Below are 27,086 nucleotides of genomic sequence, written 5' to 3' on the forward strand. Positions count from 1 at the left end.
AAAAAAAAAGACCAGCCTGGCCAATATGGTGAAACCCCTTCTCTACTAAAAATACAAAAATTAGCCAGGCGTGGTGGCGCACGCCTGTAATCCCAGCTACTAGGGAGGCTGAGGCAGGAGAATAGGTTGAACCTGGGAGGTAGAGGTTGCAGTGAGCCAAGATTGTGTCACTGCACTCCAGACTGGGTGACAGAGCAAGACGCCATCTCAAAAAACAAACAACAAAAACTGGAGGCCAGCAGAAAAGAATGTTAGCTCTGGCTTGTGGGAGTGACTTTTTCCAGGTCACACCTGGAAGAAATTTAGAGTAAGAATGTGGTTAGAGTTTAGTCCCAGTTCCCCCTTATTTGACATCTATGGACCAGGGACATCTGTTTGGTGGGAGTTCGGGTTTCAGTCATATGTTAAGATGTCATCTTTAGTTCTTATAGGGGTAACAAACATCCTGTGAATTTAGTGTTCTTGGCTATTGTTTTTGGCTACTGTTATCTTTTTGTTATAAAGTTGTTTATTTACTTCTCAGGGCTAGCTATTAATAGATATCTGGAATTTTTTCAAGGAATTTAAGATATAAAAAACATTTATGTTTAGGGGGGCATGCAGGTCCCTAAGAGGGGGTTCCTGTTCTATCTCACCCTACCCCCCCAACACACATACATAGACACGAAGAACCAAGAGAAGAAACAACAATCAACATGAGGTGATGACATATTTTTGGAAGATGTGAAGCAGTTTGGAGAAATAGTAGCTGACCTGACAGGGTCGAGAAGCAGAAGCCTAAATCCTTGCAGAGGCTTGCCGAGGAGAAGCAAACTGATTTGCTCCACAGAACGCAAGAAAAGCTGGGGAATTTAAGACATCAGGCATCTATGAGATGGGGGTGGGGGTGGATCTGAAAGTGGGAGGTCTGGTTGAATATTTTTACTTCAGGTCCCTGTCTTCCATCACCCCTAGCTGTCAGGCAACTCCCCTTCCCACATCCCTACAGGAGACAGGAAATTTAGTTCTGGGGAGACTGCACCAAAAATCTGGACTCAGGAGCCCCAAGCCCAAACACTGTGAGGATGTGGGCCTTTACTAAAAACTGGAATGAAGTGAACTTCTACACGTTGAATGATGAGACCCCAGGCCCCTCCCTCCACTCAGCTCCCAGAACACTGACAACTGGCTTAAACCCCAAGCAGGAGGCTGATGAGTCATTTTGAATCAACTAATATATCCTAGAGAAAAGACCTACAGATACAGACATTTATGGGCTATCAAAGGAATAGCCAGGTCCTTATCCCACCCATTCAATATGAAACCCACCTGGAGATAATCCCCACCTGTATTCACTAACTATGGCTGCTATAACAAATTACTACCAATTTGGTGTCTTCAACAGAAATTTATTCTCTCATATCACTAGGGGCTGAAGTCTGAAAGTCTGAATCCGTTTCACTGGACTAAAATTATGTGTCAGCAGGGCCGTGCTACCTCCAGAGGCTCTGAGGGAGAAGCTGTTCCTTGCCTCTTTCAGCTTCTAGTGGCTGCCAGCATTTTTTGGCTTGTGGCTGCACCACTGTAATATCTTCTGTATTTGAATTGCCCTCTCCTCGTGTGTGTGTGTATGTGTGTGTGTGTGCGTGTGTGTGTGTGTAATCTCCCTCTGCCTCACTCTGATAAAGACATTTGTGATTGCATTTAGAGCCCACCCTGGAGCACAGGATAATCTCCCTATCCCCAAACCCTTAACCACATCTGCAAAATCTCTGCCATGTAAGGTAACATCCATAGATTCCAGGCGTTAGGACATAGACATATCTTTGGTGGCTATTAATTAGCCTTCTATACCACCCATATACAGAGCTTTCTATCAGCCTTGTAGTCTCTCACACTTAAATGTCAATGAGATCAAAAGATTTTTCACCTTTATTGGATATCTGAATTTCTTATTTATGAATTGTCTATTTCTGTCCTTTATCTGTTTTACTTTTTTATTTTTCCTATAGATTGTTATGATAATTTTATAGATAATGCTATTAATCCTTTATCTGCTAGGAATGTTGAAAATACTTTTCCTAGTCTGCATTTGCCTGTTAACTTTGCAGTTTGTTTTCTGAGATACAAAAAATTTTTAATGTTATATAATTAAATCTAATATTTCTTTTCCTTTGAAATTGCTTCCATTGCTATTATCTCAGAAAGTTTGCTTATCCTAATATTAGATATATACTCATATATTTTCTCCTGGTTTAATGGCTTTAAAAGTATCTAATTCTTTAATCAATATGAAATTTATTTTAATGTGTGCTATGAAGTGAGAATCTAACACTTTTTCCAAGTTATTTAATAATAAGTTAACATAATATAACCTTTCCTTTCCCTACTGACCCATCATACCATCTTTATCAAATATAAAAATCTTGTATTAATATATTAATATATTTTAGGGTCTCTTTCTGAGCTCTGTTCAGTTATCTCAATTTTTTTTTGCAGATGTTTGCTCTGTGGTCTTTTTTTTATCCCAAGTTTGTAACTGCAAAAAAATAACTATAGTGCATCAAACCATCCCAAAACAATTTTATATTTTCTTTCCTTTTCTTTTTTTTTTTTTGAGACTGAGACTCTGTTGCCCAGGCTGGAGTGCAGTGGTGCGGTCTTGGCTCACTGCAACCTTTGCCTCCTGGGTTCAAGTGATTCTGGTGCCTCAGTCTCCTGAGTAGCTGAGATTACAGGCCCATGCCACCACACCTGTCTAATGTTTGTATTTGTAGTAGAGACGGGGTTTCACCATGTTGGCCAGGCTGGTCTTGAAATCCTGACCTCAAATGATCTGCCTGCCTCGGCCTCCCAAAGTGCTGGGATTACAGGCATGAGCCACCGTGCCCAGCCAATTTTATATTTTATTGTTCTTTCAGATGATTTATATAATTATTAATATTTTTGTCACCCTACTGACTAGCTACTTATCTAAAAGAGTTCATTTTTATCATAACTCATGTTCATGCATTTGGAAATATTTAGAAATAGGAAAGCATTTTCATATCTTTAAAAGGAAAGAAACAGATATGCTTCCTTTTTGTTAATACCATGATCTATTGAATATCTCTAGCGATGTAATTATTTAATTCACAAATACTATGTGACAGTTACTTGCCTAGGAGCTAGGTATACAGGAAAGAAATCCCTGCCGTCATAAGCTTACATTCTAGTGAGGGAGAAAGATAAAAACAGGATAGATACATTTAAAAAGGTATTGTGTCTGACAGTGATGAATGCTATGAAGTAAAAAATAAACCAAAGAAGGGGACAGCAAATTTGAATAGGTGACTTGGGAAGGCCTTTTTGAGAAAGTGGCATTTCAGTCAAGACCTAAAAAAGTAAAGGAGATGAACATTTTCTTCTACAAGTTGCCACAAATTGGTTACTACTTTCTCGCATATCTTCAGATATACTTTATGTATATCTTAAATCAATTGGATTAATCATTCAGAGGTTATCTACTATGATGAGCAAAATGTTAATTTTACTATAGCAAAAGGATTCATAGTATATTTTATTTTGAAAAGTTTTTACACTTGATTTCAGCCAAAAGGCAGAGAAGCGATATTTTGAAAAGTTTTTATGGCTATATAGTAGGTATATATATTTATGGAGTACGTGAGATATTTTGATAACAGGCATACAATGTGTAATAATTACATCAGGGTAAATGGAGTATCCATCACCTCAAGCATTTATCATTTCTCTGTGTTACAAACATGCCAATTACACTCTTATTTTTATTTTATTTTATTTATTTATTTTTGAGATGGAATCTCACTCTGTTGCCGAGGCTGGAGTGCAGTGGCACGATCTCAGCTCACTGCAACCTCTGCTTCCCAGGTTGAAGCAATTATCCTGCCTCAGGCTCCTGAGTAGCTGGGATTACAGGCACATGCCACCACACCTGGCTGATTTTTATATTTTTATCAAAGATGGGATCTCACCATGTTGGCTAGGCTGGTCTTGAACTCATGACCTCAAGTGATCCACCTGCCTCGGCCTCCCAAAGTGCTGGGATTACAGGTGTGAGCCACCACGCCCAGCCAATTTAAAAATGTACAATAAATTATTGTTGACTGTAATCACCCTGTTGTGCTGTCAAATACTAGATCTTATTCATTCTATCTAACTTTATCTTTGTACCCATTAACCATCTCCACTTCCCCCTTCCCCATCCTCCACTACCCTTCCTAGTTTCTGGTATCCATCCTTCTACTCTCTATCTGCATGATTTCAATTGTTTTATTAATAATTTTTAGCTCCTACAAAAACATGAGAACATGCAAAGTTTGCCTTTCTGTGCATGGCTTATTTAACTTAACATAAGGACCTCTAGTTCCGTCCATGTTATTGCAAATAGCAGGACCTCATTCTTTTTATGGCTGTGTAGTACTCCATTGCATATATGTACCACATTTTCTTTATCCATTCATCTGCTAATGGACACTAAGTTGGTTCAAAATCTTGGTTATTGTGAACAGTGTGCTACAACAAACATGGGAGTGCAGATACCTCTTCAACATACTGATTTCTTTTTTTTGACTATATACCCAGCAGTGAGATTGCTGGATCATATGGTAGCCCTATGTTTACTTTCTTGAGGAACTTTTGTACTGTCCTTCCTGGTGGTTGTACTAATTTACATTCCCACCAACAGTGTACAAGGGTTCCTTTTTCTCCACATTCTCGCCAACATTCACTATTGCCTGTATTTTGGGTATAAGCCATTTAAACTGGGATGCAATGATATCTCATTGTAGTTTTGATGTGCATTTCTCTGATGATTAATGATGTTGAGCACCATTTTATACACCTGTTAGCCATCTGTATGTCTTCTTTTGAGAAGTGTCTATTCAGATATTTTGCCTATTTTTTTAAACAAATTATTAGATTTTTTTCCTATTATTGTTGGGCACGGTGACTCATGCCTGTAATTCCAGCACTTTGTGAGGCCAAGGTGGGCAGATGGCTTGAGCTCAGGAGCACAAGACCAGCCTGGGCAACATGGCAAGATGCCATCTCTGCAAAAAATACAAAAATTTGCTGGGTGTGGTGGCATGCACCTGTAATCTCAGCTACTTGAGGGGCTGAAGGGAAAGGATTGCTTGCACCAGGGAGGTCGAGGCTGCAGTGAGCTATGTTTGCATCACTGCACTTCAGCCTGGGTGAAAAAGACCGTGTCTCAAAAAAAAAAAAAAGACCTTTTTCCTATTGAGTTGTAAGAGCTCTTTATGTATTCTGGTTATTAATCCTTTGTCAGATGGACAGTTTGCAAATATTGTCCGCCATTATGTGGGTCATCTCTTCACTTTGTTAATTGTTTCCTTTGTTATGCAGAAACTTTTAACTTGGTATGATCCCATTTATCCATTTTTGCTTTGGTTGCCTGTGCTTGTGCGGTATTACTCAAGAAATCTTTATCCAGACCAATGTCCTAGAGTTTCCTCAATGTTTTGTTTTGATAGTTTCATAGTTTGAGGTCTTAGATTTAAGTTTTCGTTTGTCTGTTTGTTTGTTTTTAACTAGAGACGGGGTCTCCCTATGTTGCCCAGGCTGGTCTCAAACTCCTGGGCTCAAGGGATCCTCCTGCTTTGGCCTCCCAAAGTGCTAGGATTACAGGCATTGGCCACCATACCTGGCAAGATTTAAGTATTTAGTCCATTTTGATTTGATTTTTGTAAAATGGCAAGAGAGAGGGGTCTAGTTTCATTCTTCTGCATGTGGATATCTAGTTTTCCCTGCACCATTTATTGAAGAGACTGTCCTTTCCCAAAAGTTCTTCCCACTCTTCCCTCCCCTTTCCTCAAGCAGAAGGAGTCTCTCTATGGCCACAACCACCCAGGCCTGTAGCAAGTACTGCCTGGATACCACTAATGTTCACTCAAGGCCCAAGGGCTCTTCAGCCAGCTTGTGGGGAATGCTGCAAGGGCTGGGTCTCTCTCTTCAGAGCAGTGGGCTCCCCTCTGGCCCAGCTGGAGTCCATAAATGCCATCCAGGAGCCAGGGCCTAGAATTGGGAACCCCAGGAGCCTATTTGATGCTCTACTTCACTGTGGCCAAACTGGTACCCAAGCTGCAAAACAAAATCCCCTTTACTCTTCCCTCTCCTTTCCTCAAGCAGGAGTCTTTCCCTGTGGCCACTGTAGCTGGGAATGTGCTGGGTCACACAGGAAGCAGCAGAGCACTGTCTGGCTAAGGCCTGCAGTGAGTGTTGTCTGGCCACTGTTGGTGTTTATTCAAAGCCCAGGGGTTCTTTAGTCAGTAGGTGATAAATGCTGCCAGAACTAGGTCTTTCTCTTTAAGGCAGTGGATTCCCTTCCTGCCTGAGGTGTGTCTAGAAATGTTGTCTGGGAGCTAGGGCCTAGAATGGGGGCCTCAGGACTCTGCCTGAGGTGCGCTATTCTGCTGTGGTTGAGCCAGTATTCAGATTGCAAGGCAAGTCCTCTTTACTCTCTCCTCTCCTCTTCTCAAGTGAAAGGAAGGAGGCTCTCTTGAAGCTGCAAGCTGTGCTGCCTGGGGATGGAGGATGGGTGCTACAAGCACTCCCTTTGCTGCCCCAGCTGGTGTCTCACTAGGTCTTAGACACCCTAAGTCTACTGCCTGTGACCCCAGCACAGCACCAGAACTTGCCCAGGAATTGCAGTCCTTGTGGCCTAGACTGCCTTTGAAGCTTATTTAGGACCTCAGAGCACTTCAGCCCACAGTGGTGGGGAGAGCCGGAACTCAGCATCTAACGGCTGGGATGGGCAATTCCTGTCTGGCTAGGGCTGGTCTAAATGCTGCCGCCACAGGCGCCAGCTGAATTCTGCCCTGTGTTGCTTTCCCTGTGACAGGCAGCACTGTGTTCCAATACAAAGTCCCACAATCACTGCATTCCCTCTTCCCCAAGAGCAGATTCTCTCTTTAGGCCACTTGGCTGCTGCCAGGGGATGGGGAGGGTGGTGTCAGCAATTCAACACTCTTTTCTACCTTACCATCTTCAGTGCCTCTTTCCCTGATGCAATGTTAAAACCTGGTCATTGTGCTATTGTGATCCCACACCTGCTTTTTGGTTCTTATAGAGGTGTTTTCTCATGTGGATAGTTGTTCAGTTTGGTGTTCCTGCTGGGGGAATGATCACTGGAGGGTTCTTTTTGGCCATCTTGCTCCATTCCAGAAAGCACAGCATATTTTAAACATCAAATTCATCATGAGTTAACTGTCTACATTATACTTACAGGAACAAAATAGGTTGTTGGGAATCTTTGAACTGCTGAACGAAATGCACAGCTCCTATATTAAAAAAAAAAGATTTTCTGAATCTATTTTTTAAAGATCTTTTTAAAATTATTCCCTATCTTTCATTAAATATTTTAAAATGTTAATCTGCATATGGGGTGCATAAATGAAGTTTAAGAGCCATGAGTATTGGCATGTAGGTATGTAAGCAGAAAGGCATGATGAAATGGTGGAAAGCAGTGTATTTAATAAGTATATAGTTACCTGGAAGCATATTTGGGAACTGGTGCAGGAAGCACATTGTATTGCCCCGGCGAAAGCTGCAGTGACTGCACAGAATGGACAAGGACACCAACAGATTAACAGAGGTTGTAAACTCACTTCATTATCTCTCATCCATAATCTTTTATTTTATGACCGTACAATATTGGCTAATTCCTTCTTTAATAGTGGAAAAGGAAAAGGTACATTTCCAAAGGTGAAGCTTCAAAACATTTTAACATATATTCACTCTTCATGGTGAATTTTATAGACAACATGCCTGAGATGCTGCCTAGGAAAATGTCAAATTGATCACATTTTTTTCTTTTTCTTTTTTTGAGATGGAGTCTTGCTCTGTCACTCAGGCTGGAATGCAGTGGCTCCACCTCGGCTCACTGCAGCCTCCACCTCCCCAGTTCAAGTGATATTCTGCCTCAGCCTCCTGAGTAGCTGGGATTACAGGTGTGTACCACCACATACAGCTAATTTCTTTATTTTTAGTAAAGAAGTGGTTTCACCATGTTGGCCATGCTGGTCTCGAACTACTAGCCTCAAGTGATCCAATGCCTCAGTCTCCCAAAGTGCTGGGATTACAGGTATGAGCCATTGTGCCCAGCCACATTTTTTCTTTTTTTGAGATAGGTTCTCTGTCATCCAGGCTGGAGTGCAATGGCGTGAACATAACTCATTGCAGCCTCAAACTCCTGGGCTCAAGTGATCCTCCCACTTCCACATCCCAAGTAGCTGAGACTATAGGTGTATGCCACTGTACACATCTGTAACCCCAGCAGAGGTTTTTTTTTTTTTTTTTTGGTAGAGACCTTTTTGGTAGAGATTTTGTTTTATAGAGACAGGGTCTCACTATGTTGCCCAGGCTGGTCTTGAACTCCTGGGCTCAAGCAATCCTCCCACCTCAGCCTCCCAGAGTGCTGGGATTACAGGTGTGATCCACTGTACCTGGACTGATCACATCTTATTTTTATTTATTTAGAGACAAAGTCTTACTCTGTTGCCCAGGGTAGAGTGCAGTGGCACCATTATGGCTCACTGAAGCCTCGAAGTCCCAGGCTCAAGTGATTCTCCCACCTCAACCTCCCAAATAGCTGGGAACAGATGTACACCACCGTCCTGGCAAATTTTCTTGTTTTTAAAAGAGACGAAGTTCTTGCTATGTTGCCCAGGCTGGTCTCAAACTCCTGAGCTCAAGGAACCCTCCCACTTTGGCCTCCCAAATCGGATGTGAGCCACCACGCCCAGCAGTGATCACATTTTAAATATACTAGATTCACAAATCAATTCAACCGGGGTAAAGCGCAGGACTAGTAATAGGGAATACAGTGGTTAAGAGAGATACAGTTCCTGACCAGCAGGAGTGAGAGGCACCTATAGAAACAATTCTAACATAACACTGTCATCAGTGCTAAAAGACAGATTGAAGATATGGGGATAGGAAGAGATTAAACCCAACTGGGTGACTTCAAGATGACAAAGATGATGAGATTTGAGGGAGGCCTTTAAGAAAGGCAGGACTTCCTCCAGGAGCTAAAGCAAGGGTGTTCCAAGAAAGTGAGGCCTCACATCTAAGACTCTTTCCATCAGGAAATCATTGCAAACAATCTGGGTGGCTCCATTGCCCCCCGGTCAAGGAACATTAGCCCAAAGGTATGATATGAGAATGTCAGGAACTGGTTAAAATAGACCAGAGAGGCCAGGCACAGTGGCTAATGCCTGTAATCCCAACACTTTGGGAGGCCGAGGCAGGTGGATTGCTTGAGGTCAGGAGTTCAAGACCAGCCTGGCCAACATGGCGAAACCCCATCTCTGCAAAAATACAACAATTAGCCAGGCATGGTGGTGGGTGTCTGTAATCCCAGCTACTTGGGAAGCTGAGGCACGAGAATCATTTGAACCTGGGAGGCAGGGGCCTTGCAGTGAGCCAAGATCTTGCCACTGAACTCCAGCCTGGGCAACAGAGCAAGACTCAGTCTCAAAGAAAATAAATAAATAGGAGGATATGTGAAAGGAGGGAAGAGAAGGAAGGAGAATGAGAAGCCAGGAGGAGAAGATCCCCCAGACCTCCAGAGTTGGCAGGGTGGAGTTATATTATAAAATCCTAGGAAGAATACTTCCTGAAGTGAATAATCCCCTCCACCCCCTATTATTTTTACATCAGATTTTAAGAAACAATGCTGCCTTTGTTAAAAAGGCATCTACATCCTAGCACTACCTGGCACATGGAAGTTCACTACTGTATTTTGCCTCGCAGCTGTCTCCCATATTAGTACACAATTTTGATTGCAGAGTCAGCTTTTTGTGGAGAGCGATGATAACAGTAAATACAAATTTTATGATGAAACATATGCATTTTCTTGATGCACCTGTGCTTGTTGATTGCTCACTTAACAACACCAAGGAAACAAGAGTATTCTTGTGTCACTGTTGTGTCTTACAGAAGCACAGAAAGACAGTTTAAACGGGGCATTCTTGGGGGCCAGCAATGTCCTATTTCCTGATTTTGATGATGATTATATGGATGTTTGCTTTCTATTTTTAAAATGTGCATATTTGCTTTATGCTTCTCTCTCTTTCTCTCTCTCTCTGACAGATATAAACAGGAGGAGAATAAAGAAAGATAACTGAAAAGAGGAAAAAAAGCTCTTAAAGCAGTTATGTATTTATACTCAGCAATCCATATGAGAGTTCCATAATGAAGTGCTCATGGAAAAACTCTTAGCATTAGTTTAAAAAAAATATTGGTTACCTGTAACATCTATATTTGTCCTACTATACTTGGCATTTACCATTCTTTGCTACCTAACATAGTTGAAAGGGGTACTGACTTTTTTTTTCATAAAGTCTTGAATAGCCAGCTGCTTTATGTAGGAGACTGTTTTCCTCTATGTTGCTAAACTTGGTTCCATTTTCCTTGGGTCTAATGGTGTGTGTGTGTGTGTGTGTGTGTGTGTGTGTGTGTGTGTGTATTTCTAATTCTAACATATGCTTTTTAGTTCTTCTTTTTTTCTTTTTTTTGAGGCAGGGTCTCACTCTGTCACCCAGGCTGGAATGCAGTGGCACAACCACAGCTCACTGTGCCTCAACCTCCCAGGCTCAAGCGATCCACCCACCTCAGCCTCCTGACTAGCTGGGACTATAGGCACGTGCAGCCACACATAGCTAATTTTTAAAATTTTTGTAGAGCTGAGATCTCACTATGTTGCCAGGGCTGGTCTCAAACTCTAGGGCTCAAGCGATCCTCCTATCACAGCTTCCCTAAGTGCTGAGATTATAGGTGTGAGCCAGCATGTCTGGCCACTTCTTCATTTTTAAGGCTTAGAGAATCTAGACAAGATGCTGGTAAAAATATCTGATTCTCCTTGCTGGGGGTGGTGGCACATGCCTGTAATCCCAGCTACTCAGGAGGCTGATGCAGGAGAATCACTTGAACCTGGGAGGAGGAGGTTGCGGTGAGCCAAGATTGTGCCGTTGTACTCCAGCCTGGGCAACAAGAGTGAAAACTCCATCTCAAAAAAAAAAAAAATCTGATTCTCACTAATTAACATTTCAATCCATGCTGATTACGCACTCAAATCTTATAAGAGCTAGAATATGGCAGGATGATATTAGTGTGGATATATAATTCAGTTATGTTGCACCAACACTATTAATGTCAGAAAACTGAAATAATGTGGAAAAAACCAACCCTACTTACTAGACTCTTGGTGTGACTACATATACATATACATATGCATATATATATACGACTTTATTTAAAAGTTTTAGGGTCATAGCAAAATTGCAAGAAAAGAGATTTACATATACCCCTTGCTCCCACACATGCATAACCTCCATTATCATCATCTCACTCTAAAAAGGTACAGTTGTTACAACTGATGAACCTACATTGACATATCATTGTCACCCAAAGTCCATATGTTACATCAGGCCTCACTCTTGGTGTTGTACATTCAAAGGTTTTGAGAAATGTGCAATGACATGCATCCACTGTTATAGTATCATGGAGTGGTGTCATGCCCTAAAAATCCTGTGTTCTCCCTATTTATCCCTCCCTCCCCCCAACCCCTGGCAACTACTGATCTTTTTATAATCTCCATAGTTTTGCCTTTTCCAGAATGTCATATAGGCAGAATCATACCATAGGCAGCCTTTTCAGATTGGCTTCTTTCACTTAGTGAAATGCATTTATGTTCCCTCCATGTCTTTGTATGGTTTCATAGCTCATTTCTTTTTAGTGCTGCATCATATTCCATTGTCTGGATGTACCACAGTTTATCCATTCGTTTACCAGAGAACATCTTGGTTGCTTCCAAATGTGAGCAATTATGAATAAAGCTGCTATAAACATCCATGTGCAGGTTTTTGGGTGGGCATAAGCTTTCAAGTCCTGTGGGTAAATACTAAGGAGCACAACTGCTGGATCTTATGTAAGAGCATATTTAGTTTTTTTAAAAAAATGGTCAAACTATCTTCCAAAGTGGCTATACCATTTTGCATTCTCACCAGCAATAAATGAGAGTGCCTGTTGCTCCGCATTCTTGCCAGCTTTGATGTTTTCAGTATTTTGGATTGGGGCCATTTAGTATTTGTGTAGTATCTCATTTGCATTTCCTTGATGACATATGATGTGAAACATTTTTTATATGCTTTTTTGACATCTGTATGTCTTCTTTGGTGAGGTGTATATTAAGATGTTTGGCCCATTTTTAATTGAGTTGTTTTCTTACTGCTGGGTTTACAGAGTTCTTTGTATATTTTGGTTAACAGCCCTTTATTAGTTATATCTTTTGCAAATATCTTCTGTCAGTGGCTTGCCTTTTCATCCTCTTCAATGTCTTGTGCTGAGCAGAAAATTTTAGTTGCAAAGAAGTCCAATTTATTTTAATTATTTCTTTCATGGATCATGTCTTTGGTGTAAGATCTAAACTCAAGGTCATCTAGATTTTCTCATGTTATCTTCTAGAAGTTTTATAGTCTTAATTTTTACGTTTAAATTTTGTAATCCATTTTGAGTTCATTTTTTGAAGGGTTTGAGGTCTGTGTCTAGATGCTTTTTTTCTTCTTTTCTTATTTTTATTTTGGAGAAGGAGTCTCATTCTGTTGCCCAGACTGGAGTACAGTGGCATGATCTTGGCTCACTGCAACCTGCACTTATCTCAGCCTTCCGAGTAGCTAGGATTACAGGTACCCGCCACCACATCCAGCTAATTTTTGTATTTTCAGTAGAGATGGGGTTTCACCATGTTGGCTAGGCTGGTCTGGAACTCCTGACTTCAAGTGATCCACCCATCTTGGCCTCCCAAAGTGCTAGGATTATAGGCAAGAGCCACCATGCCCAGAGCCTCTTCTTTTTTTAATGTGAATATCCAACAAATTGTGTTCCAGCACCATTTGTTGAAAAAACTCTTTTCTTCATTGTATTGCCTTTGCTCCTTTGTCAAAATTCTGTTGACTGTATTTTTGTGCATCTATTTCTGTGTTCTCTATTCTGTTCCATTGATCGATTTGTGTATTATTTGCCAATATCACACTCTCTTGACCACTGTAGCTTTATAGTAGGCCTTGAAGTCAGGTAATGTCAGTCCTCTAACTTTACTATTCTCCTTCATCATTGGCTATTCTGAGTTTTTGCCTTTCCATATAAACTTTAGAATGTTTGTTGATAGCCACAAAATAACATTCTCTAATTATTATTGGGATGGCATTGAATTTAAAGATCAAATTGGGAAGAACTGACATCTTGACAATATTAATCTTCCTATCCATAGGAAATCTCTTCATTTATTGAGCTCTTCTTTTATTTCTTTCATCAGTTTGTTTTTTTCCTCATATAGATCTTGTACATATTTGTTAGATTTATATCTAAGTATGTCAACTTTCGGCATCCTAATATGAAGGCATTGTGTGTGTGTGTGTGTGTGTGTGTGTGTGTGTGTGTGACTCTACCAGTAACATTTTATTTCATAATGCAAATAATCCTTCTATCATCATGAGTTTTGACACATGTAGTTTGAGAAGGAAGGGAAGTAAATTCATTTCCATCTAATCTTACAATTTCTAGCCAAATGTTTGGTCAATGGAAGAGAAAGGCATGCTTTATGAAAGGTACTGTGTTTTAAAATTCAAATTCCACTTTTTCATTGCTGGTATATAGGAAAGTAATTGACTTTTGCATATTAACCTTTATCCTGCAAACTTGCTATAATTTGTTATTGGTTTCAGGAATTTTTTGTTGATTTTTTTGGATTTTCTACATAGACAATTATGTTTTCTGTGAACAAGGGCAGTTCTATTTCTTCCTTCCCAATCAGTATACCTTTTATTTCCTTTTGTTATCTTGTTCCATTAGCTAGAACTTCCACTACAATGTTGAAAAGGAATGGTGAGAGAAGATATACTTGCCTTCTTCCTGATCTTAGTGGGAAAGCCTCTAGTTTCTCCCCATTAAGTATGATGCTAGCTGTAGGGTTTTTATAGATACTCTTTATCAAATTGAGGAAGTTCTTCTGTATTTCTAGTTTACTAAGAATTATATTCATAAATGGGTGTTGAATTTTCTCAAATGCTTTTTCTGCATCTATTGACATGATTATGTGAGTTTTCTTCTTTAGCTCTTGATGTGATAGAATATTTGATTTTTTAAATATTGAGCCAGCATCACATACCTGGGATAAAGCTCACTTGGTTGCGGTGTATAATTTTTTAATACATTGTTAGACTCAATTTGCCATCATTTTGTTGAAGATTTTTACATCTTTGTTCATGAGACATATTGGTCTCTAGTTTTTGTTTCTTGTAATGTCTTTGTCTGGTTTTGATATTACGGTGATGCTGGCCTAATAGAATGAGTTAGGAGGTGTGTTCTCTGCCATCTATCTTCTGAAAGGGATTGTAAAGAATTAGTATAATTTTTTCCTTAAAGAATTTATTTTAATTGGATTGTAAAAGACCATAACTCATTTTCACCATTTGATGCAAGTGATGAAGTCAGTTAGTAATCAGCATTTTCTGGAAACTCCCTTGCATCTTCACAGTGGTAGTACGCTACCTTTTTTTGGATTGACTGACCTTGTTCAGTAATGATTCACTGGCTATAAGCTGAGACAGTGTCACCATCTTCTCCCTGTCCCATTCACTGTAGATAGATTCTGGAACCATGCTCTGACTGGCACACTTTAAGCTTAATTCAGGTTGTCCTGAAGTTACCTTAGCATGTTGATTTCAAGCGTATACTTTAAACTCCTCCATGTAAGTCACTAGATCCATGTTTCTAGTTGAAAATATAAATAATACATTTCAGTGGTAATGGACTTCTACTCTGCAAGGTAGAGTTGCAGAATAGGACAACCTTTCTGTAGGACTTTGGGCAATGCATCTGGAAAGACACAGACTTCAACACCTCCTTTCCTCAACAATTTCACTCTATGATTAACCACAGGGGATGGTTGAATATATTAGGATATGTCCATATAAAAGAACATTATGCAGCTATTAAAAATGATGTGTAGGCTGGGCACGGTGGCTCATACCTATCATTCCAGCACTTTAGGAGGCTGAGGCAGGAAGACTGCTTGAGCCCAGGAGTTGAGTTTAAAACCAACCTGGGCAACATAGTAAGACCCTGTCTCTACAAAATAAATAAACAAATAAATACATTAAAAAAATTATGTGTAAAGAATACATGATGGTGTGAAAAAGATTCATAATATATTTCTAAAAAGAAGAAATTCTGGTTTTTGCAAATGACATCCTAGGTTATTTATTTGGGCAATTAACCTTCCCACTGCTGACAACTAGAAATGAAAGATATAATATTAAAAATAAACAAAAGAGTTTTTAAAAAGATATAAAAATGCCAACAATACAGTCGGAAATTATATAATCCTAAACCAAAAGACAGCAAATAGCCAAGGAGGTTAGTGGCCCAATTTTGTCTAGAGGATGTTTGCTGGTCCAGGCTAAAGTCAGCAGAACACAGCTGAGTTTAAAGGAAATTCAGAGCCCTAGAAGAATTCAAGGGTCAAAGCTTGGGTCTATTAATGATAAGGGGAGGAAGGAGTCTAGTGGGAGATACCCACTGGAATTTGAGACCCTAAAGGGTGCTTCCTGAAAGTAAACTCTCCTACCCCACTCCATTGCCAAACAGAAAGCAGAGAGTTGCTTTGGTACTAAGCAAGAATTGGGAGGGAGAAGAAACCCACCCCTGAGAGATTATCACCATGGGCCGTCCCTTTCATGAATTCCAGTTCAAATTCACACTGCTAGGGTGATCCAACAGGACATAAACATTGCATTTCGTGTTGTACCAGACCGATAGCTCCCCTAAATATTAACAGAAGCAAAAGCAAACCTTAGGCCTTGGGGAATTCACAAAAATAAATTTTCAAGAGTAATGAGCAATACAGTTAAAGATAATCATATACACATAAGTAAATAAAATGAGTAAGGCCCAGTCAGATTTTAGGTATTTGAGTAAGCATTAATTCATTCACAGATTCAACCAACATTAATCATCAGACACTGTTCTAGACAGAGATATAATAATGAGCAAAACATAAATATTCATGTCCTGATGAAGCTTCATTCATGGGAGAAGACAGGTAACAAATAATCAATGTAAAACCCAAGTAAATTATATAGTACACTTGATAGCTATGGATGCCAAGAAAAAAATATAAGAGCTGGGTAGGGAAGATCTGAACCGTTGAGTGGTAAATTTAAGTGGGGCTCGTTGAGAATATGACACTTGAACGAAGACTTGAAGAAGGACAGAGAGTAGGCCATGAAGATATCTTGGATAAGAGTATTCCAGAAAAAGGACGGTCAGTGAAGATACCTTGAGGCAGGAATGTTAGTGGTAAGTTCAAGATACAGCCAGAAGGACAAGTGGGTCAGGAAGAAAGTGAGAGGGAGTAGTAAGACAAAGTCAAGAATGAAGCCAGTTCACAGTATCCCTGTTGGCCTTGAGAAAAACCACTCAGAGATCACACGGACTATCACATTGCTTTAACCCAGTGATTCTGAACCAGGAGCATGGCAATGTCTGGAGACATTTTTGGTTGTTACAACTGGACGAGTAGATTGCTAACGATACTTAATGAGAAGAGGCCAGGTACTACAATGCACAGAACAGGCCGCCCCCAACAACAAAGATTTTTCCTGCCCAAAATGTCAGCAGTACTGAGCTTGAGAAACCCAGGATTAGACATACAGGTGGATAAACCACAAAGGGAATTGGCCACAGTGACTCACACCTTTAACTTCAGCACTTTGGGAGGCCAAGGCAGGAGGATTGCTTGAGCCAGGAGTTTGAGGCCAGCCTGGGCAACATAATGGGATCCTATCTTTATCAAAAAAAAAAAAAAAGAAAGAAAGGAATTGGATATACAAGTTTGGAATTCAAGAAAAAAATCTAGGTGGCAGACATAAATTTGATAATCACCAACAAATAGATGGTGTTCATAGCGTTGAATGAGAACACCATCAAGGTGTTGAATGAGATCACCATTCAGGGAATAAGCAGAGATGGAGCAGAGGTCTGAGTGCCTGGAGCACTCCAAGATGGAGATCAGGGAAGGGCAGAGATGGCAAAAAATGGCTGAGAAGAAAAACCAAAAATGAGGATGGAGGAGGACGTGTAGGAGGATGTAGGAGGTTTGAAAAGAGGGGAGAGTGACTGGATGCGTGACTCATGCCTGTAATCCCAGCACTTTGGGAGGATGAGGCGGGAGGATCACTGGAGCTCAGGAGTTTGAGACCAGCCTGGGCAACAAAATGAGACTGCCTCTACAAAAAATTTTAAAATTAGCCAGGCACGGTGGCTGGTGTGCGCCTATAGTCCCAGCTGCTTAGGAAGCTGAGGGGGAGGACTGCTTGAGCCTGGGGAATCAAGGTTACAGTGAGCTATGATTGTGCCACTGTACTGTAGCCTTGGTGATAGGGTGTCTGAAATAAATAAATAAATAAAATAAATACATAAAGGATGTATAGAAGATAAAACCACCCAAGAGAGTGGGAAAGTAAATGGACTAGAGAAGTCCATTCAGTGCCCATTAGAGGTAGAGAATTTAGCATGAGACCAGTCATCCAGCTACATGGATGTAGATATTAATACAAAGAGAGACATACCCAGGGTTGTGGCTTTGCCAAACAAGTAAAAGATGAGAAGTGAGGGGCAAGGGAATTGACAGTGTATGCAGAGAGTAGCTATAATGATTAACAATGGGATTGGAGCTTTGCAAGGATGACAGGGGTTGCGAGGTAGTGAAAAGGTGGGAGAATCAATAGACTGCAATTATAGCCTGTGGGGAATGGAAAAATTGTTAGGATTGGATATTAGTCAGAGAGGGGAATTCATGTAGAGATTGTGAAATTCTTGGTCTTGAAAATCATCGAAGGAGTGAGTGGCTGAGGTAGAGGAAAGTTCAAGAAACTGAGAAGCCAGGTTGTTGGAAGATCATCTATGTGTGTGCTGAAATTATGATATAAGCAGTGAAAAGAGTGACAGTGAAGGAAGGGGGCTAATAGCAAGGAGTAAGGGGAGTAACTCAGGGGTCAGCGGGGGACTACAACACTAGGGGGAAAAGTAGGTCATAAAACTGTACATATGGAGAGAGGTGGTCCCATTTGTGTACATATATTCTACAATGAGCATATACTATTTATCTGTTAAGAAAAAGGTAATTAGAAAAATTATGGGGCCACCTAAAATATTCTTTGGAAAGGGGAAAATATAGATAAGCATATGTATGCACACACACACATACACACACTCAAATACCTATATATATATATACATTCCTTTTTTTTTCTGAGACAGGGTCTTGCTCTGTCGCCTAGGCTGGAGGTCAGTGGCACAATCATGACTCACTGCAGCCTCCACCTCCCAGTTCAAGCAATTTGCATGCCTCAGTCTCCCAAGTAGCTGGGTTTACAAACCTGTGCCAAGATGCCCAGCTAATTTTCATATTTTTATTATAGTAGAGATAGAGTTTCACCATGTTGGCCAGGCTGGTCTCGAACTCCTGGCCTTAAGTGATCCACCTGCCTCGTCCTCCTAAAGTGCTGGGATTATAGGCATGAGCCACTGCACTTGACTCATGCCTATAATCCCATAAGACTAATAAGACTAGTGACACTCTTCACTAGGGGTGAAAGGGTAGAAAAACTAACCATTGGGTACTATGCTCAGAACTTGGGTGATGGGATCAATCGTACCCCAATCAGCATTATGGAATACACATGGGTAACAAATCTGCACATATAGACCCTGAATCTAAAATAGAAGTTGAAAAAAAAAAGGCTCTTCAATATAGATTCTTGAGTTACATGCTTCAGAATAAAGGTATTAAAAATGGTGAAAACTATTACAAATAAAAAGCCACTGAAAGATACAAAATGGATATTCTGTGAAAAATTAAGAAGTTTGAGAATGCTGTCCTAGCTTAATGAATAACAATAATACATACTATACCCCAAATTCAAATTATTCTACTGAGTTCTGCTACTAAAATATTGGAATTATGAATTGTACTGGTGAGTAAACAATGTTACATCTGAGTATCTTTCCCCTTGTGAACATGTATATCTTTGAAATAGAAAATTAGAAAACACTGAATTTTTCCAGTATGTGGAGTTTAATCCTTTGTGGGAGGTAGAAAGGAAAGAAGAACAGGAAAACTATGTTTTCAGAAGGTTTTATCCATCCTCTTGAGTAAGCCAAATTCTTTTGGTCTTTTAAAACTTTGCATAACTAAAACCTTGTACGTTTTCTCCTTTCAACACTGGGCCTTTGGCTGATTTTCAGGGACTCGTAAAAGCGAGAAGAGAGGAAGCAGAAAAGGAAATGGCAGAAGAGAATAAGCAATAAAGACTTTGCATTTGAGATGGCCAGAACAATTTCACACGTAGCCAGGTTACCTGATAGCAAGCCATAAATGTGCTAGTATAATTTAGAGTTTGTATGCCTCCACTGAAGCAAACAGAGTAAGATTTACCCAGTGAACATTTATCATTCTGTTCTGTTTCAAAGCTATAATTTACAAAGTAGTAGAAAGGTCTACGTGTTGGGTTTGACATGTGTTCATCCTGTTGAAAATTTTGTGTCCACTTTAGTAATTACAACCCCTTGTACTTAATTCAACCTCCAGCTGCAATACATTTCTCTCAGGTTATCACAATAATATTATGATGAAGTTATAAAGATACAATACTGTTATTAGTTTCTTTATAAATGGGAAATATTAATGCACAAAGAACTGAGACAAGTACCCAAAGTCTCAAGTAACAAAGTCCAACTATCCCTTGAACGCTATCCCTTGAACAGACCATGTTCCTGCCATTTCCATGCTTTCAACAATGCTTTACTCCTCCCTTGAAATACCTCCTTTGGATTCCATCAATCCAAACCCTGCTCCTTATTCAAGGTGAGGGGTACATGAAAAGAGGATTAAATTTTGGTGCAGAAGCCCTCAGTTAAAAGTGCTGCTTCACCTACTTAAGTATTAGCAAGGTGCCTTTGGACAAGTTACTTAGTCTCTACTCACCTTAGTTTTCTTGCATGTAAAATGGAATTAATAATCTGTTCTACCTATTTTGGAATGCTTAAGAAGGAAGCAACTAAGAGAATATACATGGAAGCCCAGAGTAAACCATTAAGAGCCACATAAGAGACATGTAGTAGTGAAGGTCCAGTTAAGTCCTACTTAAGCCACGGAGCTTTCCAGCCTTTTAATCCAGCCTACTTGAACTCTCCTTTGGCATTTTCAGTTCCACTATTTATCTGAGCACTTGATAAACTCTGTCTTGTCTTGTTGGCTTAAATACCTCTGGGTCAGGAATATCTTCCTTCCACAGAGCCTAGTGCAGAGCTGGGAGCATAGTAGTACTCTTGTCAATGCTACGAATGAACAGGTGGAGCTGAGAGTAGAAGCTGACCCTCCTGGGACCACGTGCTCACTTCTTTTTTTTAATTAAAAAAAATATTTTTAGAGATAACATCTCACTCTGTCACCCAGGCTGGATTGCAGTAGCATAATCATAGCTCACAGCAGACTCAAACTCCCAGGCTCAAGGGATCCTCCTGCCCTGGCTTCCCAAGTAGCTAATTTTTTTTTTTTAAAGAGATGGAGTCTTGTTATATTGCCCAGGCTGGTCTCAAACTCATGGACTCAAGCGATCCTCCTGCCTCAGCCTCCAGAGTAGTTGGGACCACAGGCAGTGCTACTACACCCAGCTATTTATTTTTTGTAGAGATGGGGTCATTTCTTTTTTTTTTTTTTTTTTTTTTTTGAGACGGAGTTTCGCTCTTGTTACCCAGGCTGGAGTGCAATGGCGCGATCTCGGCTCACCGCAACCTCCGCCTCCTGGGTTCAGGCAATTCTCCTGCCTCAGCCTCCTGAGTAGCTGGGATTACAGGCACGCGCCACCATGCCCAGCTAATTTTTTGTAGTTTTAGTAGAGACGGGGTTTCACCGTGTTGACCAGGATGGTCTTGATCTCTTGACCTCGTGATCCACCCGCCTCGGCCTCCCAAAGTGCTGGGATTACAGGCTTGAGCCACCGCGCCCGGCGAGATGGGGTCATTTCTATAAGAAAAGTTTTTAAAAGCTTCCCTATGGTATGTAGTTATATTTATGCTCTGATAACTCACTGAGAGGCAGGGTTTTCTCTTTAAAAGAAGAGGGTTCACCACATATACTGCTTTTAAAGAGACCAGAGCATGGCCCAATGACAGATAAGATCCCGGGGCTCCCCAGGCTAGGGGAATCCTGCTAAGAGTTGCTCAAGAGGGAAAAATTTCTCCCCATGTACTCCCTCACTTAGGTTAAGAAGACATTACAGGGAAAAATCATACTGGACACATTTGCAAATCAGGCAGTCCTTGTTTGATTTCTATAGGAAATAAGACATCTTAAAGGTTCTCCATTTCTCGGGGAAGATATACGCTCTGTATAAAGAATACTTTCCTCAGGGGCTCTTAGTAGCTTTCACATACAAAGCAATCTGCTAGTAGTGCTTTACCTGATCTTTGTCAACTAGTGTGCTGGGGCTTGGCCGTGGTTTGTCTTTGAATGAGTAAGTAGCCATTTGCTTCTTTAACAGGTCCAGGAAGTCAGGAGGTATATAGTGTGGAAGATCATTTAGAACTGGATTGTTTCTTTGCACAAGAGGTGGCTTTTTCCTTCCTTCATTTTTAAAATTGTAGGTTGTTATCACTGGATTTAATCGGGATTCTTCAATGAAAGTTTTCAAGTGGTAAGTGCCAGGTATAGGAGTATTCTGTGGAAAATTGACGTCGGTTTTAACATCATTGTATAAACATGTAACTTCTCCTAAAACACCTTTCTTGGATGGGAAGATCTCAAGTAACATTTCTCTTTGTTTTAAAGTTTAATAAAATTATCTCAAATACAGTAAACACTCTTGACAGAAGAGTCTTTCAAAATGATTATTTTCTTTCTGAAAAAAAATGCTGAATTATAGCAAATGGGTTAGAGTTGAAATTTAACTTTTTAAAAGGCAAATTCAGTGATTCGACTTTGGGATTCAACCTTGACTATGAATTTCAGGCCTCTAATATATGGAAGAAAAATGTTTCTTGACTAACTTAGAAGCTATCCTACTTCTGCTTAGCCAATACTATGTTTCTGTCTAGTCCTTAAGTGGGATAATAACATGAGACCAGGATAAACTGGCAGAGCATATGCTCTTGTTAGTCCAGTAAGAGGTCTAGCACTTGCAAATTACAACCAGTGTGGCTGAATGGCCAGAACTGAAGGTTTGGTCATTGCTACTTTTGTGGCCATCTTTCCGCTGAGCACTCAGCTCAGTTCTGCCATTAAAATACCTCAATTCCAAGAGGCTTTGACCCATGAAGTCCCTCTATTATTGAAGAGCATTGATAGAAAATATGTCTGTATTATAGAAACTCTCTGGAGGGGAGCTTCTGGTCATTTTTCTTCCATATATTACCATTTTGCTTTCATATATTGGCCATATTAAGAACCATCTGCATAAGGTCTATATCATATAAGAGAAAAACTGAAACCAAAACACCTTTCCAGAATGTATGCTTTTTTTTGTTGTACAATCTCCTCCAGATCATAAGATCATAGGTTAGCCTTATCTAGATAGTCTGTAAAGCTAGATTTCTAGAGTTGTTTAACTTTCCCAAGCTTCTATTGCATTCAAAATTAAAAGCTAGTTTCTCATTCATATGCTGATACTAAACTTATAAGTATGAAATGAGGTCCATGCAGATCGGAACAATCACTGTTTTCTTACTATTAAGTGTTAGTCTTAAAAGATATAACTGATTAAAATATTAATGAAATAGGAATAATGTGAATAGGAAAGAATGAACAATGTACATACTGTTAATGCTGTTCTCCACCATCCTTCTCTTTCAAAAGAGGAAGTCTTTCGATCTGGTTTCTGTTAACAAACACAAAGTATGCTTATTCATTTGAGAGGTGATCCCTTGAAATTAAATATAATTTATAAAACATTTGCTTGAAGAAATTAATACTCATACCCAACTGATAAGCCTTTATTAAAATAAAAGCTACATAATGTTACATTTTGCCTGTATTTCCTTAAATTGCTTTTTTATGATCTTAAGTGCTTTCAAAAAACTAAATTCCCTTTGTTAAAATGAGAGTAATTTTCCTACTGACTAGTGGTGGTAAAAAAAATTATAATAATAAAAATAAAAGATAAAAAGATAAAATTAGAGTAATAAACATCCCCATCTCACAGAGATGTTGTAAGTATATTAGATGTGACAAAATTTGGTGTTCTTAGGAAGAAAAGAGTTGGGCTTGAAGCCAGACAGACTTACGCTGGAACCCAGCTCTGCTGCTTACCAGCTAGGTACACTGAGTGAGCTATTCAACCCTCATGCTTCCTCATAGGAGTATAAAAATAAGGCACTATCAGAGTTGGCATGAAAATAAAGCATTGTATGTCAGGCATGGTGGCTCACACCTGGAATCCCAGCACTTTGGGAGGCAAAGTTGGGTGGATCACTTGAGCCCAAGAGTTTGAGACCAGCCTGGCCAACATGATGAAACCCTGTCTCTACTAAAAATACAGAAAAATTGGCCAGGCATAGTGGCACACACCTGTAATCCCTACACAGGAAGCTGTAATCCCTGCTCAGGAGGCTGAGGCACGAGAATTGCTTTAACTCAGCAGATGGAGATTGTAGTGCACCGAGATGGCGCCACCGCACTCCAGCCTGGGTGACAAAGTAAGAAGCCACCTCAAGGAGAAAATAAGAAGACATTGTACATATAAAGATTTGCATCTACAATCAGTGCTCAATAAATGGTAGCTTTAATTATTTTTTTGAGATGGAGTTTTGCTCTTATTACCCAGGCTAGAGTGCAATTGTGCAGTCTTGGCTCACTGCAACCTTTGCCTCCTGGGTTCAAGCGATTCTCCTGCCTCAGCCTCCCGAGTACCTGGGATTATAGGCAGCTACCACCACGCCCACTAATTTTGTATTTTTATTAGAGACAGGGTTTCTCCATGTTGGTCAGGCTGGTCTTGAACTCCTGACCTCAGGTGATCTGCCTGCCTCGAATTCCTAAAGTGCTAGGATTACAGACATGAGCCACGGCACCCTGCCAGTAGCTTAATTTTTAACATCTCATCTGCCAAGTTAAGAAGCAAATTATTTTGGTATTCTTCAGTTTCCAAGGAATCTCTTGTCTTCATATTTAGTACTCTATACCCATCTATCCATTATTTTTTCTTTTTTTTTTTTTTTAAAGACGGGGTTTCACCATTTTGGCCAGGCTTGTCTCGAACTCCTGACCTTGTAATCCACCCACTTCAGCCTCCCAAAGTGCGTGGATTACAGGTGTGAGCCACCGTGCCCGGCCCCATTATTATTTCATATTTATTTTAGCACACTGTCCATAAAACACAAGGGTTTAATATTTTCCTTTTGTTTGTCCTAGGTAAAACCATTAAAATGTTGAGTTCTACTTTCCTTTATAAGGCCTTTATTATTATAAAATATAGGTCATCAAGCAAGACTGCAATAAATGTAATAATCTAATCAGTAAAACTGATATAATTCATTCTTCCTGTCTAGTAACTTAAATCTACTTAGAAGTACTACTGGGCTTTATTTTACTATGAAATATGTGCATTTCTTTAAATAACATTGTCTCATGCACCCTGCTAAGGCTGAGCTTCTTCCTTGATGCTTCATCGTGAGATTTATGTTGAATCTTCTCTGTTGCACATTTATAGTCACAGAAATAAAACCTTCTTAGGCAGGTCAACACAGGCCTCCCACCCCTACCCCAGAAAAAGGAAAATGAGATAGGAAGGAGAAGTAAACAAGATCAATCTAATGGAAGACAACTGGCAGCTGCTGTTTTGTTTGGCCCAAGACAGGTGATCTAAACTCCACCTATCTACTATTTTAAATTCACTCTAAGGGGAAAGATAAAAGATTAGGCTAAGCAGCCCTCACCCACATTTATTTTAAAACGTAACAAAGGCCAGGCATGGCGGCGCATGCCTGTAATCCCAGCTACTCGGGAGGCTGAGGCAAGAGAATCCCTTGAACCCGGGAGGCGGAGGTTGCGGTGAGCAGAGGTCACGCCACTGCACTTCCAGCCTGGGTAACAGAGCGAGATTCTAAAAGAAAACTGTAGCAAAGGTAGCTTAAAATATTTTTATAAATACTAAAGTAACAGGTGGAGCAAAACGTGTCTAGTAAGACTACGGAAGGAAAAGCCCAGGCTTCTGGCAGATGGAGGGGAAAGGGCAAGACATCCAATCACCATACTAAAGCAGTTGCCCAGTTTACTTCGTAATGGGAAGGGAAAAATACCGAAAACAAAGGGCGAAGGGGAAGGATAAGGGAAGCAGCAAGGGGAAAAGAAATAAAGCAAACGAAATATCCAATAAAGACCAGGAGGGAAGGTCCACAGGTGGAGACTTACGTGAGGGCAGAGAGAAAGGTAGGAAGAGGGAACCGGAGGGGCACGAAGGCCTAGGATTAGACAGCGGTGGGAAAAGGGCAGCGGGCCTGGTGAGGGAGCAGGAACCAGGCCAGGAAGGGGAAGACGATCTTACCGAGGCTGTACAACGCACCAGGTCTTCTCTTATTGTGGTGGAGGCGATGGCGATGGCTGACTGATCCATGGTGGCCTCCTCTCTCCCTAGGCTGAGCCTGGCGTCCGGTTGTTAGGAGGCGCGTGTGGCCCGCGGGCTCTGGAGCGCGGAGCCGAGACCCGCCAGGTTTGTCTCTAGTGTTGGGGGAAGGGAAGCAGGCTCGCACTTCGAGGCCCCGCGCGAAGACCAGCCCAGAGGAAAACCCTCAAAAAGAGACAGTTATGAATGCATGTGAGAAGAAAATCTAGAGGGCTCTGGAGTTGCCAGAGAGCCCTTGGTAAGGATCTGCGAAAGGGGAGGCTGGTTAAGAGCTTGAGCGTACCCACAATCTCCATCAATTCCCTTCTAATCCACCCCACATCCCACACCCCAGGCAGAGAGGCAGTGTGCTTGGTAGACATACTTACAGAAATCTGCCTTAGCACCCACTTTCTAAGATTGTTTCTAAGCTCCTCCAAACAGAAATTCTGGGGCTGACTTCTCTTGCCTCTGACTTGCAGAGTGGAGTGAGCACCAGTCACAGCAGGTTTCACGAGCTGTGAAATCACAGACCACCCCATTCTTCTCAGTGTAGACCCTTTTTACTGTCAGCCTCTTTAGGCTGTAGCTTCTTCTCAACCTTTAAACAAACCCTCCACAACCTTAATTTCATTTTATACAGTATCTACTCTATTCCAGGGACTTCACACACAATTAGTCTCATTTAATCTTCACACCAACCCTACAAAGTAGGTATTAGTCCCGTTTTCTGGATGACGAAACAAAGGTTTCCTTGGATGTTTAACACAGTTCCCTCAGCATCACACACAAGTGGCATTGTCAGAATTAAAATCCAAACCTGACTCTAGACCTCCACTGCCCTGTACAATGAAGCTTCTGCTTCCCTTTACAAACTTTCAAGAGTCATATGGACTCAATTCTTTTCTCATTTCCCATATACTTTCCTAAAACCATCTTAATCAGGCCTGCGCACAGCTTTCAATTAAAATTGCACTTAAACTCACCAGTGATCCAACTGCCAAATTGAATGGGGATTTTCAGCTCTTATCAAACTTGGCCTTCAATTTTCATTGCTGCATTGATTATTCCCCCATTCTTGAATCACTCTCCTCCCTTGACTACCAGGACTTTGGACGCTGGTTGCATATGCTGACTTATTCTGTGCCTGTTTTCTCATCTATAGAGAAGGGGATAATAAAATTGGTACCCACCCACATAGGTTATAAAGATTAACTTGAAATTCAGAACCATGTCTGGCACAATGCAGTCAGTAAGTGTGAGCTGTCACTACCTTTAGGACAAAAGCAACATTTACAATCCAATCTCTCACTTCTGGAGTGCAGTGGCACAATCTTGGCTCACTGCAACCTCTGCCTCCTGGGTTCAAGCGATTCTTCTGCCTCAGCTTCCGAAGTAGCTGTGACTACA

The 27,086-nt window shown here is 40.6% G+C and overlaps 1 protein-coding gene across 1 annotated transcript; it reads right to left on the reverse strand.

The window, feature by feature from the left end:
* Positions 1-5,921: 5,921 nt before the first annotated feature.
* STPG4 (sperm-tail PG-rich repeat containing 4) lies at positions 5,922-27,086 on the reverse strand. The gene is made up of 5 exons (XM_017512745.2): positions 25,620-27,086; positions 22,896-22,955; positions 21,543-21,800; positions 7,509-7,573; positions 5,922-7,298 (listed from the first exon to the last, which is right to left on the reverse strand). The coding sequence occupies exons 1-5, from the start codon at positions 25,686-25,688 to the stop codon at positions 7,229-7,231; spliced, it is 522 nt and encodes a 173-aa protein (XP_017368234.2). The 5' UTR covers positions 25,689-27,086; the 3' UTR covers positions 5,922-7,228.

The sequence above is a fragment of the Cebus imitator genome, unplaced genomic scaffold (assembly GCF_001604975.1).
Source record: "Cebus imitator isolate Cc_AM_T3 unplaced genomic scaffold, Cebus_imitator-1.0 Scaffold476, whole genome shotgun sequence".
Classification (NCBI taxonomy): Eukaryota; Metazoa; Chordata; class Mammalia; order Primates; family Cebidae; genus Cebus; species Cebus imitator.

What these genes read in the sequence shown, in the direction of transcription:
- STPG4 (XM_017512745.2), bottom strand. Translation starts at nt 25,688, where the DNA reads ATGGATCAGTCAGCCATCGCCATCGCCTCCACCACAATAAGAGAAGAC. An exon ending in GGTGGAGAACAGCATTAACA is followed by an intron (nt 21,801 to 22,895) that starts GTATGTACATTG and finishes AATTTTCCACAG; the next exon opens with AATACTCCTATACCTGGCAC. An exon ending in CACTAGTTGACAAAGATCAG is followed by an intron (nt 7,574 to 21,542) that starts GTAAAGCACTAC and finishes CATTCTGTGCAG; the next exon opens with TCACTGCAGCTTTCGCCGGG.